The sequence below is a fragment of the Excalfactoria chinensis genome, chromosome 1 (assembly GCF_039878825.1).
Source record: "Excalfactoria chinensis isolate bCotChi1 chromosome 1, bCotChi1.hap2, whole genome shotgun sequence".
NCBI lineage: Eukaryota > Metazoa > Chordata > Aves > Galliformes > Phasianidae > Excalfactoria > Excalfactoria chinensis.
Window position 1 is genome coordinate 176992094 of NC_092825.1, and position 19585 is coordinate 177011678.

The following is a 19585-nucleotide window of genomic DNA, read 5'->3' on the forward strand; positions in this document are numbered from 1 at the left end:
CGCTTGCGGTTAATTCGCGCGCTCACGCGTTCTCTCTCGCGATTGGTTGGCTGTAGGTGGCAGGCGGGACATGGGAAGTTTGGGCACGGGGAGAAGACAGCGATTGGCTGCTCGGCACACGTGATCCGCCCTCCGATCTGCATGCGCGCTCCCATTCGCGGATGAGCTCCCCGCCCCCTAGCAACGGCCCTTAGCGACAAACCACTTCCGGGTTCTCCTCTGTTAGGGAGGCGCGGTGCTGCGGTGTCCGATGCTGCAGCGCGGTCATGGCGGTCGCATTCCGGCCTTCGCCATCTGTGCCACCCTGAGGGCTGCTGGGGAGGTGGAGGAGCCCTCGTTCCGGTAAGAAAGTCCTTAAGGTAAACATAGCAGCGTGAGGTCCGTACGCGTGTGTTTGTTTCTGCACGCCAGAGGGCAGCAGGCACTGCGGAGTGTTGGCTCTGTTGCTCTGAAGGGACCCCCTGGTATAACCTGCGGGGAGACGGAAATGTTGCTCCCCACCTCCCACCTCTCACTATGTGAAAAGCAAAGGAAGCTCAGCTGTGTTCAGCACTTGAGTCTGCTTTTATATCAGCTGCGTTGTCCTGAACGTACATCACAGATAGTATCATAGAGCATCGTTAAAGCAAGAGCTCCCCTGTGAAACAGCTGAGTGGCATTTCTTTTGTAGCCTCTATATGGGTATTTTTATGGTCTCCATATGGTATTTCTTTGGTTTGGTTCTTAAATGGTTTAGCTGAAACAGCATATAAACGTCGTGAATGTTTGCTTCGTATGATGTATCTTCACCTCTTTTAAAGTGTGGGGGCTGGTGGTACATGTCTGAACAGAGCTGATGTTCAACAGAGATCGTTGTTTCCTGAGGGTTGCCTTTCAAAGCTAAAACCCGGCTAAAAGCAGCCTATATGAACATCTGAGAACATGAGAACTCAATGAGCCGCTTTGGCTTCCCTGTTTCAGGTGATCCAGTGAGCACATGAGTAGTGCAAGACGACTCTTGGCTGCCTCTGTCATTTCCATCCAGAACTCCTGCTTCATCTACCCTGCTTGTCAGAGCTGCTTGTCGAGGCTGATCCTGGACTCCAGGAGGTATGTCCTGTATCTCATGTGTCCTGTTAACAGTCAGAGGCCTGGGAGGTCTCAGGTCTGAACAATATGTTACCAAATAATTGAGCGATCAAAGAAATCGGTGAAATCAGTGCGACTTGGGTTTCTTTATATTCCTGCAGCAGTTTGGAGACGGTTATGCATCAGGCCTTCCGTTGTGTTAAGTGCCATGCAATACTGAAAGACAGTGTAGGAGAATGAATGATGTATGTTAATAGCTTCCAATTGCATCCTCTGCAGCTCAGTTCTTCTGTGCTGTTCCTAGATTAGAAGGCACTACCTGAAAGAGCCTGTAAGTCAAACCCTACCTTTTATTTCTTGTCGCTCTGTATGTTCAATGCGTTGTCCAGTCCTCTAAGCCACTTCTGCTTATTGTGTGTCTGGAAACATGCAAGCTTTCATGTTTCCCCCACTGTTATGTCAAATTAATGATGCATAGAGGAGAATAAGTCAGTGAATATCAGCACAAAATGAAAGGAGCTGGCTTTGCAAAGTAAGAATATCTGTTGTTTCACACGCTGAAATTGAACGTGCAACTGAGCTGTTTCCTTGTAATCTTTTTAAATCTAGGTTTTATGCTAAAGCTATAGAAAGAAGAAATGCAGAAGAGGACAAAACAGAGGCAGATGCTAAGGAATTCAAATTGACTCCTCCAAAGGTCATTCTGAGCCCACTGTATCTCTGAATTGACATCAGGCTAGCATTTAATAAATCTATTAATAAAGAAGCTATGGGGATTCTGTAGCAACACAGGCCTCTTGCTGAGCCGATGGCAACACTAATGCCTCAAGAATGAGAAAAAACATCATAAAATTTGTAATGGAATATTTTACCCGTTATTTCAATAGTACTTACAACTGCAGATAAGTTCGTACCTCAGCAGTGATTAACAGAAGTTCATGTATTCAGGCTTCTTTTATTCTTTTACTCTCTTCTGTCAGGTTTAACTGTCTTAAATGTGGCTGCACAGGTGAAGCTGAAGAAGCAAGCTACAGATACAGATTGTCCCTAAAGATTGCTGACACTAATGATTTGTTTGACATTACTGTGTTTGGAAGTTGCTTAGATCCATTCTTTGGCATCACTGCAGGAAATCTGCAGAGGTAAGGAATTAATTGCTTTTAACTGTATAGCCACTGCTTTTTCTTCAGCCAAAAAGCAATTAAGATGAGCATGGGTGATGGGAAGGCGAGTAGAAAGAAGCTGCTGAAGTGCTCCCTGCCAGCATTTCCCAGGTACCAGACACCTTGAGAATGTGCTCACATTTGGTTTCCTTCTGAAAGCTTGATGTTTTGAGATGGATTACTTCTACGTAGAAGATCCTCTACTGATCCATTGAAGACAATTTAAATGTCACAGTTTTATTGGTTGGGCTTCTTGCTTGGGTCCTGCCTCCTAAATGTGACAAGATGGAATTTTCTTCATCAAAAGTAAATTGCATTGTCCAGGGTACTAAACATAATTTTTCCTCAGGATTTCAAAAGAAAACTCTTATGGTAAACATAGAGCCTCAGGGTTGTTATTTTTGTTTGTTTCTTCTTTATTTGCTTTACAGCTTGGGTTAACAAAAAGGTGTAAAGCTGGTTGTATTAAAGGAAAAAAAAACAACACAGTTATTCCTTATGCAACAAGGGATTTCTAAGAAGGGCTGTTTGTCCTTGCGGCCTGATCACCCACATTATCAAGACTTTCTGATAGGTGAAACTGTTGCAGTAAGATACTCAGATACATTTGCTGCTCGTTTCTGTATGTTGTTTCCCACTGACCTGTGTTATCGTTTGGTCACAGATGAATGCTTTATAATTTTCATATTAATATAATTAATATTCTTATGGTTGCCATTCTATGCCAGATTGCTGTGCTACCGTGAACACCGAAACTATTTGCGTATCTTAATATAGGTGCTGCCATCTCTGTAAATGTCTAGGCAGAACGGATGGATAAGAAATAGCAGCATATATAACAGCGCTGTAAAACATAAATCATAGAATCACCAAGGTTGGAAAAGACCTCCAAGGTCATCCAGTCCAACCATCCACCTGTCACCTGTATTTCCCCACTAAACCATGTCCCTCAGTACAGTTGTGCTGATACAGAAATTGGAGACACACAAAGAACACTCAAAGATTATAAGTATAATAAACTATTGAAGTAGTTTTACTTTATTTCATTGTGATAAATGAAATGAGCTCAACAATTTAAAGGCTCACAATTGCCTGTTTCATTCTTTTTAGTTGATGCTAACACAGTTGCTACCCATAGTTCTACCTGTACTACAGCTATACTGCTATGTAAGGCTTCCTCTGGTACATTACTTCTCTGTGTGTTTTTACTCAAGGTGTATTCAAGACTTTAATCAGCTGTCAGGAGAAACAAACAAAGCTGCATCTCCAGGAGCGTTAGTTCAAGCAGTTGAAACCTGTTTCATTGGAAAAAGATTTATATTTGGAGTGAAGGTAATTTTTAATCCACGTTACTCTCTTGTGTTGAGGTTTTTCATTAGCTTGCATCCAGCTAGAGCCATAAACAAGACGTCTTTTTGGAATGCTGTTATTCTGAGGAGAAAATGTGGGGCCTGTGTATGGGGATTACTCTGCAAGGCCAGCTCCCGTGTGTGTCAGTAAGAGCTTGCAATCAGGATATTAAAAAAAAAAAGAAGTGAAACAAAATGTGCAGTTTAATCATAAAGCAGAGTTCTTTGTAATTCAATCATAAAGCAGATTTCTTTGTAATTCAATCATAAAACAGATTTCTTCCACGCTGCATTGTCTCCTGGTTTCTAAAATGTGGGGAAATGCACACATCCCTTCACAGCATTTTAACATTTCTGAGTTTAAGAGTCTTTAAAAATGCTGATAAAGTACAGCTGCTCAGCATATGCACCTGTGGTTTGTCCATGTGCTTAACAGACATGGAAATATTAGTTCTTAGTAATATTTACATGGGAACTGTATTTTAAGTTCATTTCAAGTGGTGCTCTTGAGAATTCTCCATATTATAAAGCATACCTGGCACTGGTGTTTTCCATCTCCCATAGATACAAGCCTTGTTGTACCTGAGCTGAGATTCTCCTCATGTTGTGCATAAGCAATGGAAGTTTGGGGACTTTATGGGTTATATTTCTTACTGTAGCCATTCACTGCCTCTCTGATTGATGCCTTTAAAGATATGAGAAATAATTCCACATATCAATAACCTCGTTGCTACTCTTCCATGCACATGGCCTGAATGTATATGCTACAAGATCATCCAGTCCAACCACCCACCTACCGCCAGTAGTTTCCCACTAAACCATATCCCTTAGTACAACATCTAAATGTTTCTTGAACACAATAGGCTGAGGTAGCACATAGAAAATACCACGCTGGCTTTGATAGCTGAGTTGCCAAGCTGTGTATCCGGTAGCAGGACGTTTTGCTTCAAGTACCGTGCAGTGCCTCCTAGATAAAAGAAGAGTGCTGGCATTAGGCAGCTGGTCACTTGCACAGAATTGCTCTGGAGGAGGCGCTGGAGCACCCGCTGCCCTAATAGGAGGAAGAAAATGTCTGTGAAGTCCTTCCTTAGAATTCATGGTCATTTTTCTAGCTCCAAAACTCTGCATAGTTGCAACAAGGCAAATACCTCATACTGTGATGCCCTTTGTAGCCTTTGCCAGTGCTTATTTCCCAGAGAGTTATGGTCTGTGTGACAGACCGTTTTGTCTTCCCTTCCCTGCATTTCTGACTAAAAAGGGAGACCTGCATTTAAGCCTGACTTAGAAGACATGCCTTAATTATTGTTTTCTGTCTTAAAACAAAGCACTATGCTATTTATTTTTTCCTTTCCTTCCTCAGGGTTATGGAAGTGAAGATGGAGCATGTTCTGCTGCCAGCAGCATCTTGCAAAACTGTTCCAGAATTAATAGAGGTACAAAAAACCTTATAGCTTGCCAGATCTTCCTGCCAAACGCTGCTGTTACTGGCTTTACTGTTATCAGCTACTTCAGTCGGCTCCTGCAGTCTGTGAAATTCAGGAACAATAATAACAGCTCATACTTACCTGATGCATCTTCAGCTTTGGTAGATGAATCTGTCAGTGAACTCAGCAGCTTGTCTGTTTTGAGCAGAAATTCCTGTTTTGCTCAATCTAGTGGCAGAGAAAGTTTTTTAGGGTCCTGGCAGCAATCCTTCAGCCTGACTTCATCTGTTGCTTGGGTAACAGCAGAAGATTTTCCCTCTCTGGAAGTGGGAAAGCTGGTGAGTGAACAGCATGAAGAGGAAGGGAGGTCTGTGTCTGCAGAATCACACAGTGTAAGCCTTAACAATCAAACCCTTTTGGATTCACAGTTTTGCAGCTCTCCAGTGAAGGAAGGGAATAAAGAAGAGGAGAATGAATTAAGTTCACAGCCTAGTCAAGCTGACAGACTCTCTGCCACTGATAAATTAGAGAGGAGTTCTTCTTCAAAGACTGAGTGTTCACTTCAAAGCAGTTCACAGTTGTTAGAAAATCCCTTGGATTTGGGATCAAAAATCCTTTACCCAAAGACTAATAGTGGAAATTATTCTTGCCAAGAAAAATCCCCAAAGTCGCTTTTTTACTGGGGACATACCTCAGCTTCCAATCACGTAAATCTAACTGGAGTATCTCAGACAGACTCAGTGCTTTGGGATGAGCTCCCATTCTCAGAAAGCCTAAATGAATTTTTATCCAGAATAGAACGTAAGAGTTTTGTGACATCACCTAATCTTGATGCAGGTAAATGTGGCCTTCTTGAAAGTAGAAAGTTGAGTATAAGTCATAACAAATCTCATCCCAGGCAAACCCCAGCAGCGGGTGCCTTACCTGAAGTATCGGGGAGGTTCTTGCCATCATCAGGGAAAGACAGTTGGGAGAGCAAATCTGCTTGTCTAAAGGCCAGTCCAAACCCTCTGAGTGATGAGGTGTTGCAGCATAGCTCTTTCAGTAGCATTTTATCTTCAGCTGACAAGGAATGGGGAGCATCTTGCTTTATACCTCACCCTCATCTACTTACTCCCTCACATTCCCTGCAAGTTACATTTGAGACTTCTGCTTCCAAAAGAAGCAGACAGTCCAAAGAAGCAAATGCTGAAGTTTCAAAGTCAGCCTGTTCTTTTATCAGCCCACGTTGTTCTGCTGAACATGAAGAAACTTGTTTACAAAGGAGCAAGAGAGCCACCTGTGTGCATTCTGCACATGACAGCTGTTTAGCTGGTAGCGAAAATTCTTCTTGTACACCAAACCGAAGAAAAGATCTTACATTCATAGGGGCATGGGACTCTAGTCCAGCAACTCCCAGTGATATAGGAAGGATACATGAAAGAGAATTAAGACCATTGACAGAGCTACATGAATATGCTTTCAAAAGTATAAACAAGAGAGAGGTGATTTGGAACGGTAGCTGCCCTGAAGGGAGCTACAATGCTTCTGCTGATCTCTTTGATGTGAATGCAAGTGAAGGAGCAAAAACTGCAGAATCCTTAAGTAAGTCGTGTAACTCTTTGATACAGGAAGATCCTTTGTCAGAAAAGGTCGCAACTCCCAGATTGGTGCTTTTTCCTGGAGATGTTTCCTGTAACAGTTCAAAACAGACATCCTCCCTACAGAGAACCCCTCTTGCCTTTCGTAAGCACAGTACACCAGTAACGTGCTCCTTTTGTGATTCAGTCTGCAATACCTTTAGTGCTCAAGACTTTGTTCCTTATTCAGAGTCAACTCCTGTGGCAAAACCTCTCCAAAAGCTGTGGCCTGCTGGGGAACACAGCCCTTCTATCACCCCATTCACCCCTGAAAGCCCCACTAAAATCCATTCCAAACGCAAGCGATCCAGATCTTCCTTTCAAAACACTCTGTTACAGCAGCTTACTGGCAGGCTGGTGAAACGTGAAAGGCTGAGTAGCAGTGAAGACACAGAAGGTAGGAGCTCCATTCCACAGCAGTTCCGTGACAGCCAGTCACCTGGCAGTTTTGAGGAGTGGATCCCTCGATCTGCAAACAAGAGATTTAAACCAACTGCATCTTTAAGCATAAAACCAGTTAGCTGGGATTCACAATTGACCTGTGAGCATGCTGACAGGAACCCTACTTCTGGAAACAAAGAGAACGCTGAAAGAGACACCTGCTTCAGGAGTGAGAGATTGGACTCTGTAAATACAGCCACGGTTCTAACAACTCCTGTGTCTGCAGGTATTACCAAGGCTTTGTTTTTAAATGACACGGTCCTGGAAAGCTGTTCTTCTTCAGAAGGAAAGAATCTCTGCTCACATGCAAATTATTCAGGGGTTTCAATGGAAGGGGCAACAGGCTGGTCTCCTGAGTTGTTCTTCCAAGCACAGCGCCCTAAACAATGATATTTCTATCACTCAGTTGGATGAAAGAACTATTTAAAAACAATCATATTGTTTATATGCCTTTTGGCATATGTCTTCCCAAGATTAATTGTATTTATTTGCAGAGCTTTGCACCTCACAGATGAGGAAAAGAGAATTCTGCAGTTCCTTTATTTTTGTTGTAAATTAACTCAGAGCAATGCAATAAAGACTTACGTAAATGTGTGAGCATTTGTGAAGGTGTCTCATTTGCTTCAAGTTCAGGTGTAGGTGAGGTGTTTTTCAGCATCCACTCTTCCGCAAAAGAGTGAGGAAACAGCCTGTCTAGAAAAGGCAAAAGAATTTACGCAGAAGAAATGAAGGGAAAGAAAGCATTACTCCTATCGGCACAGGGAAGACACCACTGAAAGTTTTCAAGAGATTGATATCCTAAGGAATAAATTATATGCTTAAAACTGCAGCCTCCTACAAGATACGAACGTATGATATCTCTGGGCTCTTGAAGTGCTTGCTTGTGGTGAACTGGACTAACACCCACTTTACCACGGGGGTTTGATCTTAGTGGAATGATCTGCCAGATCTGATGCATCTAGCATTAAACCACTGCCAGAACTTCTGCTTCGTCTACCTGACAGCGCCTTGGCGTGAAATGCTTCACCCAGCATGACTTTGTTTCTTCAGCGGTAAATGTATCCCCATACTACAGAAAGCAGTAGCTTTGGTACAAGCTGATATGACTTAATTGTGTGGGGGGGGGAAAAAAAGACAGAAAAAAAGAAGTGAAATACAGCATGTTTAACTCGGAAGGTAATAAAGCTAAAAAAACCCCACCAGGTCCATGGTTGATACCCTAAGATTAGAAAGCCATAAATCAAGACTAGATTTTCAGATAGAACTGTCTCTAAGATACCACTGAAGTGAAGGCAGAACTGTCAGAGCCTTCTGTTTTATGCAGGAGGGCTGCACACCAGTGAGGCCAAGAAGTTCCACTGTGTGTCAGACCCTGGGCAGAGAGCTCGCATCAGGGCTGAGTGCCCCACATGCTTTGGAGGAAGGATGTGTAGGCATGAAGATGGAGCATTTCTCCCCCCGTGCAGGTTGTTCTTTTGTTGTTGGAAGCCTCTGTATTCCTCCTGCATTTCCAGTTCCTACCTAGAAGCTTGCAGCAACTTTTCTCTCTCCAAATACCTTTTCCTGTTTTATTGCTTCCTGGAGAAACATGGAGCAGATGGCCCAGCACTCGCACCGGCCATTTACTAAGGAAAGACCTTCAGAGTCAGTGGAAGGGGCAATAAAAGACACATGGTGACTTCAAGCTTCACAGCTCATTTCTCAGCACAAGTGTGAGCAGAAGGGAGACATCCGATCCTCAGGATGAGTCTGAGGGCAAACTTTATATGTTGACCAAAAGGCTGAAGGCTTAAAATGGGAGGTGTTCTCAGTGGGGGCCCTTTCCACCCAAGAAAGGCTGATTATGAGGGAAGTCCAGCTGTGGGCATGAAGAGTAAGGTGAGAGCTGAAGAACTAGCATTATAAACCAAACAAAACATTAGGACAAAGAACATGAGCCAGCTCAAACATGGCCTCCATCCATGCAGGCCCAGCATCCCTGCTAGGGCAGGAGTTGGACCAGCAGCCTGTTTGCCATGACTCCAGGTCACTCCCTCTGCAGAACACCACCCTCTAGTGACTGCGATGGGCACTTCCTTGGTGTTTCCAACGCGGCTGTGAACAATCTTGATTGGAAACAGATTCCTTTCTGCTGCTCTGGTGCAAAGGGACATTGCTCCCATGGATGACAGCTGTACCTCTGCCATTGCTGTGAGTGCTGCAGGCTGCTGAACTGGAGCAGAATCTTCAGCGGTTGTAGATCTGAATTAAGTCACGTCCTAAAGGGCATCACTTTGTCTCGTATCTATGTTAAAAGCAGCTTTGCTTTGCAGATCAAAGCTAACAAAAATCAATCAAATCAGACACTTTAAACACCAGCTGGAAAGGATTAAACATTTATTTACATACAGATACAGATGTCAGCGATTTCTAAGTATAAAAAGGACGTAACAAATAAACATGAAGCATCATACATTCATCATCATGGTCATCCAAAATACATTCCTTTCTCAACCCCACTGTACCACACTTGAAAACGAGAACTTGGAAATAAACAGACAGGTCCAATGCTTCCGACAGCCCACGACTCCCAGTTTGGTGACCTCTAACACCTCCCTTAAGGCAGTGCTATCCCAGCGACCCAACATCAAGGGCCCGACCGAGTGCAATGCGTTCTCTCTACTGAAACAGTTGTGCTTGATCAGCAAGAAGTGTGTCCGCTCCTCATCCTTCTGGCCACGTGTTCAGGGCCTTTGAGCAATCAGGGTTCTTGCTAGAATTCTGTACATTGTGCTAAATTCACTATTGTCGAGGGAGGGGGGGGGGAAAGACAGCGGGTCTTTGCAAGATGGCCAAATGTGTGGGAAAAGCTCCAGCCCAGGAAATTCCTTTAATGCTGTCATCTCACTGGCATGGGAGCTGCAAATAAAATGCAGCTTTTAGGGCTTCAGCAGGCTTCTAAACTACAATTCAAGCTGCAGGTGATGGTATAAAATGTACTTTGTTTGCGGTGTAAAAAGAATTACATGCTCCAGGATTGATTTGGTAGTAATCAACACTGAGAGCAACTCAGTTTTTCTCCCGTGGAAGTGAAAACACCTCGATAAGTTGGCTAGGAGTTATCATAGCTTTTCAGGAGAGGGGAAACGCTTTAGACTTAAAAAGCCAAACATGAGGCAGAGTACGGAGAATTTGTCAGTTCGGTAACACGACAAAAGGAAACAAACCAGGAAACAGAAAATTAAAATGCCTACTCAACGTATTAATGGATTCAGAGCAGATCTGGGTGCGTCTTTCAGTACAGATCAAAGGCAGCTGGGGAAAAAAAAAAACCCTCATAATCTGTAAATTCACAGAAGAGCCAAATGTGCGCAGCAGAACGGAGTGAAGTGGAAATAAAAGCGGAGCAGAAAGGCCTGTCCCGCGCTGACAGCTGAGTGACTGCAGCTGCTCCCATCCCAGCAGGCTGAGTTATTTGTTTTTCTTTTGTAAACAGCTGTGGGGAATGAAAGGGATGTGACATAGCTGCAGCACATCTCATTATGCTGAAAACTGCACATTTCAAACTATTCCGCTAGAATCCAGAGAGAGAGAGAGAGAGGCTCAAAGCCAGCACAGCAACCAGCACCAGATCTCCTCCCTGCTTTCATCAGATGGCTTTTTCTCCCCCGGAATGTTGGCTTAAGGAACTGTTTTTCCCTCCAGCTCCACATCTGCATTCATGTGACACCAGAGAGCCCTTGATCACATCCTCTGAAAGGGTAAGAGTACTTATAGAGAAAAGGAACATCCCGAGGTGAGAGGGACCCACGCAGATCATTAAACCCAACTCCTGGCTCCACACAGGACCACCCAATATCCAAACCCGATGTCTGAGAGCGCTGCCCAAACACTCCCTGAACTGTTCCATGCCCACCGCCCTCTGGTGCAGACCCTTCCCCTCATCTCCCCCCCAGCTGCCCTTCCCCATGCCGTTCCCTCGGGCCCTGTCGCTGTCACACAGAGCAGAGCTCAGCACTACCCTTCCACTCCCTGTGAGGAGCTGCAGCCGCCATCAGGCCTCCCCTCAGCTCCTCTGCTGAGGACATTTAATGTCTTTATGTTGTGGTGCAATGCTGGCGGTGAGGCCGCACAGCACAGAGAGGACAGTCACAAACATATTAGGAAACAACCAAGAAAGAAAACAAGCAGAAGCGAAGCAGGCCAGGCTGCAGATGCTCTGCAGGACACTATTGCGGTGTGCTCACAAACACATCCTCAGGGACGTTCCCCCAGGATGAGTGGTGGAAAAAGCAGCAGCACGGGTGGCACCTGCTGCCCCAGCCTGGGACTGTTATTTAATTATAGCACAAATCAGAGCTAAAATTATCTTCTGAACCTGATGGAAAAGGAGGATGGCTTCAAACGACACGATCACATCCAGGAAGTGCTAATAGATTGATATTAATGTGGAAACAACCCGAGTACAGCACAGCCAGCTCTTGTTTATCCACGGCCAGGAAAGCTGAGTTTGTAACCCTTGCTATACTCCTAAAACAAGAATAATCCATTACTGATATTTCCTTGAGTTGCAGAATAGTTTGAGTTGGAAGAGACCCTTAACAGCCATCTAGTACAACTCCCCTGCAAAAAAAAACAGGGACACCCACAGCTTGATCTGGGTGCTGATTTCCAGCTACATTTCCAGTCCAACTTAGTCATTATCATCTCATTTTCAGCTATGCCTGTGTTATCTTTCCCCAGTTACCTCCTCCATTCTTGGAAGGGCATGGTAAGATCTGGATCCACGACTCCCAACTTGGAGGATAAAACTCAGCACCCTTAACTCTGCCTCCTTTTTACTCCTGGTTTAAGTTACAGCTCATTCGCAAGAGGGGAAAGGGTGCGATCGCATCCCTGGGTGATGACAGCTGGCCATCCATCTCAGCCAGATATAGCATGCCTGGCAGCAGGAGGCTTTGGGTCCTTTCAGCTTGTGAGTGAGGTAAATCAGAGCAAGGCAGCAGACCCTGCTGTCTGTTTTCCCGGCCAAGATAAATCCTAAAAGGAGGCAGATGGGAGATCTATAACCTTTATGGGACATTTAGCTACAATTTAAGTGGGTGATTGCATTTCAAAGACTGGTTCCTTTTGGGTTGCTTTCCTTAGGATGCTCTGGCCACTTGTGGGAAGCCAAGCGAGCAGCTCCCCACTGCTCACTGCCAGCAGAAAACAGCTCTGTCCTTCAAAATGTCAATCCTTTCTTTGTGGACAGCAACTAGAACAATTACTACCCACAGCAACAAGAGGACAGATTTGATACAAGGAAAGAGAGGGCGGCTTCAGAGCCAAATTTTGACATAACATCTTTCACTGGCCTTTCACTTTGATAGTGTTAGGAGAAGGGGGAATGGCATTAAACCAAAGAAAAATGGGACATTTAGATTAGATGTCAGGGAGAAATTCTTTACTCACAGGGCAGTGAGGCCCTGGCACAGGCTTCCCAGAGAAGCTGTGGGTGCCCCGTCCCTGGAGGTGCCCAATGACAGGTTGGAGGGTAGGCAGCAACTTGCCCACAGAGTTGGAACTGGATGGGTCCCTTCCAACCTAAGCCATTCTATTATGCTAGAAGTGACTGTTTTCTTGGGCTCCAATGTGTTTCCTGGTGAGCCCTTACCAGTACCAATATTTATGAGAGTTTCCATGTGTGCTCAACAGCAATGCAAAGTATCTTTTAAACTCAAAAAGGTCTTCCACTTGGCAGACGCTGGGGGGGAGCACTGGGTACAAAGGTATTGGGTTCTTGGATACTGAAAGCAACAAAGCAGAAGAATCTCAGGTAAGACTCAAATTCAAAGCATCCCTTATTAAAATCCAGAGCAATCAAAATCTAAGTCACAACTGCATTTTTAAAGAGGACTGGACTGAGGAAATCCCAAGAGGAGGACCATCTCTTCACCTCACCTTTTGAGCTCTACACAGCTCTCTCCCCTTGCACAGAGGACTGTATACCCAGCATGCCCCACAGCCAGGACAGGTTTTATCTATGATAGCATCTGCAGTCCTGTCAGGCCACGATGGCAGCCCCAAAAGACTGCGCATCCCATACGTTTCCTCAGCCTACTTTAATAGCCAGAGAATTTCACCTGTTTCCCAAGTGAATTCAGTCTCCAACTACACAATTACATCAGCTCAACATCTCAGCATGACTTACAGACAGTTCTTCATGCTGGAAAGACAGGACAAGTGGAAAAGCAGCTGAACAAACAGCAGTCCTTTGGGATAAGGAACAATGCAAAACCCAGTGGGTTTGACTATAACTAATTGCATCCCTTGCCAGCAAAAGCTGGGGAAAGCATGTTGCCCCACTTATGTACACCCACAATGCTTCTGCATCACTAATTTCGACTTTCCCTCTTTTCAAATCACTGTCTGCTGTGTCAACCTCTGCCTGTGGCTATTATTACCGTTGCTGAAGAAATTCAATAGCCATTAGCCACTAAATGTAGACTAGCGGGAGCCCACTGTTACTGATACAGCTATTTCCAAAAAGACAAACAGCACCAGCAGGCTCACAGATTGTAAGGGCTGTTTCATGCATCCTACAGCAAAGAACAAAGCATCATGTCTGGCAACTCCTTACATGTGGTTTTCATTAAATAACGATCACAAAGCCATTCAGCATTCAGTACAAACACATATCCTACTGCAGCTCAAGCGACTTACCTGCGCATCAAAGTGAGATATGAAGTAGGAAGAGGCATCCAATAGTTTCATTTTTTCCCACCAAAACTCTTTTTTTCTGTAGGGCAGATAGGACATTGTTGTGTTGACTTTTTTTTTCCCAGCAATTGCTCTCTGGTGGGGAACTTGAATAAGAACAGAAGGGAATCAGGGCTTCTCCCAGCACGTTACAGTAAATGCCTAAAGGAAAATACTGATGGAAGTACCTCACAAAGAGCGAGCAAAAGCACAGAGCACTCAGTGGTTTATCCAACATCATCCTGGGGGAGTCAACAGCTGAATGGGATAACGGAGCTCAGACCACCTAGTTTTCAGGAGATGCTTTTACAAATCTCTCTGAACAGGTTTGCTAAAGAGCAAACAAAAACCTGTTGGCCATTCAACACTGGCTTCTGCTTGGAGCTATTCAACGTGCTAACATGTTTAAAGAAAAGGTTTAATTAGGGCACTACTATAAATATCCATTTTTCACCCAGAACTAAGATTACACCATGACTGTGTGTACCACCCTGAAAAAGCATCAAAACCCTGCCGCTATGCCAAAAGCAATGCCATGCTCTCTTGATAGTGAAGAAGATTTCCACTCAAATTTGGCCCATCGCATCAGTTCTGTGTGGGTTTTGGACACTCAACACAAGGAGCATCACAAAGCTTTCACTGACAGCTCTCTCAAAAACCCAATCATCCAGCTAGATGCTGGTCAGAGTTGGAGAAACGACTGTCAGATAACTGGGATATGTATTCTTATATCTCCTCTAATTTTTCAACTCTGATCAATCTGCTACAACATATGTTGTCATCAGCAGTTGAAAAAGCTCCTCTTCTGATTGCAGAGCCTTCAGCGGAGGACCAGATCTGAAGATAAGTCCTCAGTGCTAGATGGAAAGATAGGCTTCATGTCCCAGAGGGATATTAGAAGGTAGAGAAACGTCACTCTTTCAAAGGAGCTGCTGCAATAAAACATCGCCTCTTGAACAAGTACTGTGTTTGTTAACTGCAGAAAAAAACAACATGTTTCAAGCTACAGCTTTGGCTTATTACCTTGTAAAATCAAACATAACCACCCTCACTTCCTTTCAATTTCTTAACAGTCTACACTGAATTAACTCTGAAAAGAATCACTTCAGATTTGTCCCTGGAGAAGTCAGAAGCAACATTGGCCCTACCACAGCACTTCACCGCTCTAGAAGAGCACATCGCTGTCTGGAGGTGGAGGTCTTGCACAAAGCAATAAGAACCAATGCTTGGAGGTAGGTAGCTAGCCTCCAAAATAGCCATCTACGTGTTAGGAAAGGACCGAAAAAGACTGCTTTCTGGAAACCTCCATGAGAATTCTCAAGAAAATAACATTAGCAGCTTCTTCTATTTGATTTGTTCAGTCACAATGATGTGTTAGAGTACAACTTCAAGAAATGACACAAGTAGCATTTGAAAATGCACCAATACTGATATTCACTAAGATTTACCTGCCCAGCTTTGATGATTTTGGGAGCCAGGCTGAAGAACCCACTGGCATTTCAGTGGGCAGACTCCTTCCTCCTCAGTTCACTTGGCCACAGAGCCCTGCCCCTCTACTCAATTATATACTATCAAGCCCAGCATCTGGAGAGTAAAAGCTTTTAGAAACTGAACACATGTAATACTGATTTTTTACTCAAGTGTTTCCTTATCTGTAACACCCTGAGTCTTGCTATAAGCAGAAGCAGCTGTTCTGGTATTGGGTGGTCTCTGAACAAGCTCAAATCAGGCTGTGTTTGGCAACCTGGGGAATGCTCAAGAAAGACAATGCTCTCGTAAGCTGTACCACACAACTCAGAAGAGCAGAAGCCATGAAGCCCCACACCTTTCTGAGCAGAGACCAAAAAGGACCGGTGCAAGCCAGCGCATCAGTCATATTTCCCCAACATGTAATGCCTGCAGCAGCACTTTGCAAAGTCTTACCTCAATGACAAGCAAGATTTGTACCACATTTTCTACTTCTTCATTTTTAGCACTAATCATGAAAGCAGAAAGTGACATAAAATTAGCAAGAAAATACTTCAAATGGCCATATGACACAACTATCCCCTCTCTCTCAAATACATATATCACCATTACTGATCAAAGGCACACCATGATACAACCCAAAGAAATCTTTTCAGGAAAATGTGAAAAAGCATTTTAAAATGCTACTTTTCTTTTTATTATTATTATTATTATTTTCAGGAGGAACTTACTGGCAGCTTTTACGTCAATACAAAAGCTCTGTTATAGTCTTCAGTAAATGCCGAATGATATTAAGGTGATTAACTTTAAATTACAGCATATCACAGCCATGTAATGGTCAGGAGAGATATACCTGGATCAGCTAAACCGAACTCAAACTTCTAAAAATCATCTCCCGTGTGTGCATTTGATATCGTCCAATTCTGCTTTAAAGTCAGTGTGTAAATTTGCATCGTTCGCATATGGCACTCAAGGTGAAACAGATTCCGTAACGCTTCCACTTCAGGGGCTTTGTAGAAAGAAACTGCCTAAATAGTTACACATACGCTGGAGTCTGAGATTAAGAGCACTAAGCATCGAGTAAAATAAAAGACTCTACAGCCCTGAATGTGAAAGCTACTCTAGCAGAGAGGAGAGGTCAAGAAGATACTGTCCAGAGCTTCTCAGGGAACAGTTCCATAAGGTGATCGCCAGAAGGGTCAGTAACAGAACGATGCCATTTAGCATTAAAAAAAGAAAATCTCTACAAAATCGTATGCCTGCCTTTCCAGTGGGAACTTTATCTACAAGCTTTATTTTTAACCCAGACATATTGCAGGCTGCCACTTGAACTGTGCTCTCTTTGAACCCTTCTGCACAATCAGCGCACGCAAAACATTTTGGTTATGTCTGGTGCACTTCTTCTGTTCCGCCAGTAACACTTCCCAAGGCATTTTTCACTTTTGGACATTACTAATTAGAGGAGGGACATTTTCTTAGTTACATGTTTCTAATATTTTCAGGAAGCCTTTTCATCCTGCAGTGGGTATCAAAGAAGCACAGTCATTTCTCGCTATGTTCAGGCCTAGAAAAAGAGGTAATGAGATTTTAATGAACAGTGCTTATTAGTGTTCTTTTCTTAATCAGTCTAGGTTACACATTCAGAGGACAGCAAAGTAGTAAAACTACATTTGGTCTATGGAATATTTGCTGAACTGCTAGCACCAAAGGGAGCAACTGAGCTGTATCCATGTCTTCTCAAACTGCTGTTTGGAAATGTTGAGATACATAACATTTTTTTAATTATTATTATTCCATGTCCATGAAAGTGCCTGTAGATGAGAGACATAACACGATTTCAAACACCTTCCTCCACAAAGACTCTATATACACATCCCAAGAATTCACTCAGCTGGCAGCCCGCAAGATTGCCAGCATAGTCCTGGGTCAGTGCTCATCGTTGCTTTTTTTTTCTTCTTTTAAAAAGGAACAAACACATTGTTCTGTAAGAGAGATTTTGACCTCTTCCAAATCTTCCCCAAGAGAGGTTGCTCTAATCTCTCCCAGAAGGAAACGCGATAGCTCATTTTCTGCATCACATGAAGCTCTTGTGCAACTCTCCTTTCTCCTAACCCACTCCAGAGACTGCAAGAAAAATTAAATGTGAACCATGTTATATTCTGCTACGTTGCCATGCAGCTGGAGCTGTCAGCCTGCCATGCTTCTAGGTCTGTGACCTGACTGCGAGGAAGTCAGATGGGTCAAAGCAGAATTCCCTCCGAGGAGACAAATCCTGGTGAAAAATCTTCAGGGCCCATGGCGGATGGGGGATCACATCCCAGCTCTTCAATTAAAATTACAGCAAGTCAAATAGCTGATACTTTTACCCTCTCCCGGCAATGGGGATGAGACATTGTTCACCAGGGTGTTCTGCCGTGCCTCGCTGATCAGCCGGCAGGCTAAGTCCAGGAAGAGTTTTTCCACATTATCTGATTCCTTTGCTGAGGTTTCCAGATAGTACATGTCCTGCGCCTCGGAGAACTCCGCCGCTCTCTGCTGGGAGACCTCCCTCTTATCAGCTAAATCAATCTTATTACCTGCATTGGTAGAAGATTGTAGAGAGGAAATTAATTTGACTTTCAAAACAAAATAAACAGAAGTTTGGGATATGGAAGAGTTTGGTGCTGTACCTACTTCCTTTCAGTATCTAACAGGGGTCTGTTATAAAGAAGGGAACGGGCTCTGTAGCAGCGTCTGTTGTGGAAGTACAAGGGGAAATGGTTTCAAACTTAAAGAGAGGAGATTTATACTGGATATAAGAAAAAAGTTTTTACAACAAGAGTGGTGAGGCACTGGCACAGGTTGCCCTGAGAGGTGGTGGATGCCCTGTCCATGGACACTCAAGGTCAGACTGGATGGGGCTCTGAGCACCTGATGGAGCTGTAGGTGTCCCTCTTCTTTGCAGGCAAGTTGGATTAGATGACCTTTAAGGGTCCCTTCCAACTCAAATGATTCTATAATCCCATATGCACGGACAGTGCTTTGGATGCAAAACTCTCAGTGCTCTCCCTTCCAAATAATTGGGTTCCCCAGCTCACGGTCTGGGTTCATTCAATATCAGCTCACCTAATGGAACATGCCCTGTGAACATCCAAGTCAGTCAGCTTTAATTTAGCACCAGTGCATTTGTTTGCTGCTATCAACTGACATTAAAGGATTTCCGTTTTAATATCTATTGAAAATTCTCCTGTTCTGGCTCTGAGGAGCACTTAAACTGTCAATTACAGCATGTGAGACACTAAGTGTGATATTCCTCATGTCATTACAAGCTTTAAGGAAGTCTAGTGCAGAAGGTGCTCTCCTAGTTTAATTAAATATCCCAGTGAACAGTCTGGCTTGGAGCATGGATGGCCTCAGGGCACTCACAGAGCAACGTGGGGCAAGGAACCAGCCTCTTCTACCAGACCTCATTTTAACAAGGGGTTGATTAATGTCTCCAACCAACATCTGATATGATTTTAGCTTGTTACTGACCACTTCACTTGAAACGCAATCTTTGGGCCGTAAATTAACCTTACAAAGAAGATAACAAAACACAGGATAGCAGAGGGCCATGCCCAGTTTCTCTGCAGGTTCAGGAGGAAACCTTTCCCAGCCTTGTCCTGGAGCTGGCGTGAGCACCCATGGGAGAAGGCTGCACTTCCACTGTCAAGCCACCTCTCATTGCCCTCCTTCCATCCAACATCCCTCTTCTTTCCTGACCAAACAAGTCTTGGACCCACTCTATACACTGTAGTTACAAGTTCTAAACAAATTATCACTCAAAGCAGTTCATGGGTGTTACCATCTTCAAAGTGGGTGCTGTGGCATTCATCATTTATATTTCATACAGCAGATACAGATAATTAACTTAATGTTCCCTAAAAATTAATGTATACATTTGCTAGTCGTTAATTATTTCTGTGCCATATGTACATGAGCCACACTCTTCTTATGGAGTGTAATGAGTTTCTTGCACGGAAGCTCCTTAAATCCCAAGGCTCACTCGCAATACTATCAGGGCATGTAAAATTCAAAAGATCTTTAAAGATATATTGAACATATTTTATAATGCTCTGGATTTTTCTTGTGAACAGCAAACTACTAAGGAAATAATGGCACTGCAGTATGAAACTTTCTGGCTTTCCCCAGGTAACATTTCTATTTCTCTTCACATATTCTTGGGCCTTTAAAAGTCAAGTCCTGGACTATCAGGTATATAAGAGCAGAGCATAGTGAAGCCTGGGTAAGTAAAATAACCTCCACCTTGCTTGTAGCAGACAGATGGCCTGAGGTCTGTTTCAGCTTGAGCTGAA

The 19585-nt window shown here is 43.7% G+C and overlaps 2 protein-coding genes across 3 annotated transcripts in view; one reads left to right on the forward strand and one right to left on the reverse strand.

Annotated features, from left to right (window-relative positions):
* The first annotated feature begins 207 nt into the window (after positions 1 to 207).
* Positions 208 to 7661, forward strand: DDIAS (DNA damage induced apoptosis suppressor). 2 transcript variants are annotated; one of them, XM_072342698.1, is made up of 6 exons: positions 208 to 342; positions 961 to 1089; positions 2049 to 2210; positions 3446 to 3563; positions 4941 to 5342; positions 5433 to 7661. In XM_072342698.1, the coding sequence occupies exons 2-6, from the start codon at positions 977 to 979 to the stop codon at positions 7452 to 7454; spliced, it is 2817 nt and encodes a 938-aa protein (XP_072198799.1). In that variant the 5' UTR covers positions 208 to 342; positions 961 to 976; the 3' UTR covers positions 7455 to 7661. The 2 variants fall into 2 exon arrangements, with proteins under 2 accessions (XP_072198799.1, XP_072198788.1); XM_072342687.1 differs by having other exon boundaries at positions 4941 to 7661.
* A 1769-nt stretch (positions 7662 to 9430) lies between these two features.
* Positions 9431 to 19585, reverse strand: part of RAB30 (RAB30, member RAS oncogene family) — a 43627-nt gene continuing 33472 nt past the window's right edge. The window contains exon 5 of the mRNA XM_072326862.1: positions 9431 to 17827. Within this exon, the coding sequence (XP_072182963.1) occupies positions 17577 to 17827 (251 nt within the window). The 3' untranslated portion in view covers positions 9431 to 17576. The remainder of the gene's footprint in view (positions 17828 to 19585) is intronic.

Bases quoted from the DNA above. Each gene is read 5' to 3' on its own strand.
- DDIAS (XM_072342687.1), top strand. From the start codon at position 977: ATGAGTAGTGCAAGACGACTCTTGGCTGCCTCTGTCATTTCCATCCAG. The intron at 1,090-2,048 runs GTATGTCCTGTA...CTCTTCTGTCAG, and splicing joins CTGATCCTGGACTCCAGGAG to GTTTAACTGTCTTAAATGTG. The intron at 2,211-3,445 runs GTAAGGAATTAA...TTTTTACTCAAG, and splicing joins ACTGCAGGAAATCTGCAGAG to GTGTATTCAAGACTTTAATC.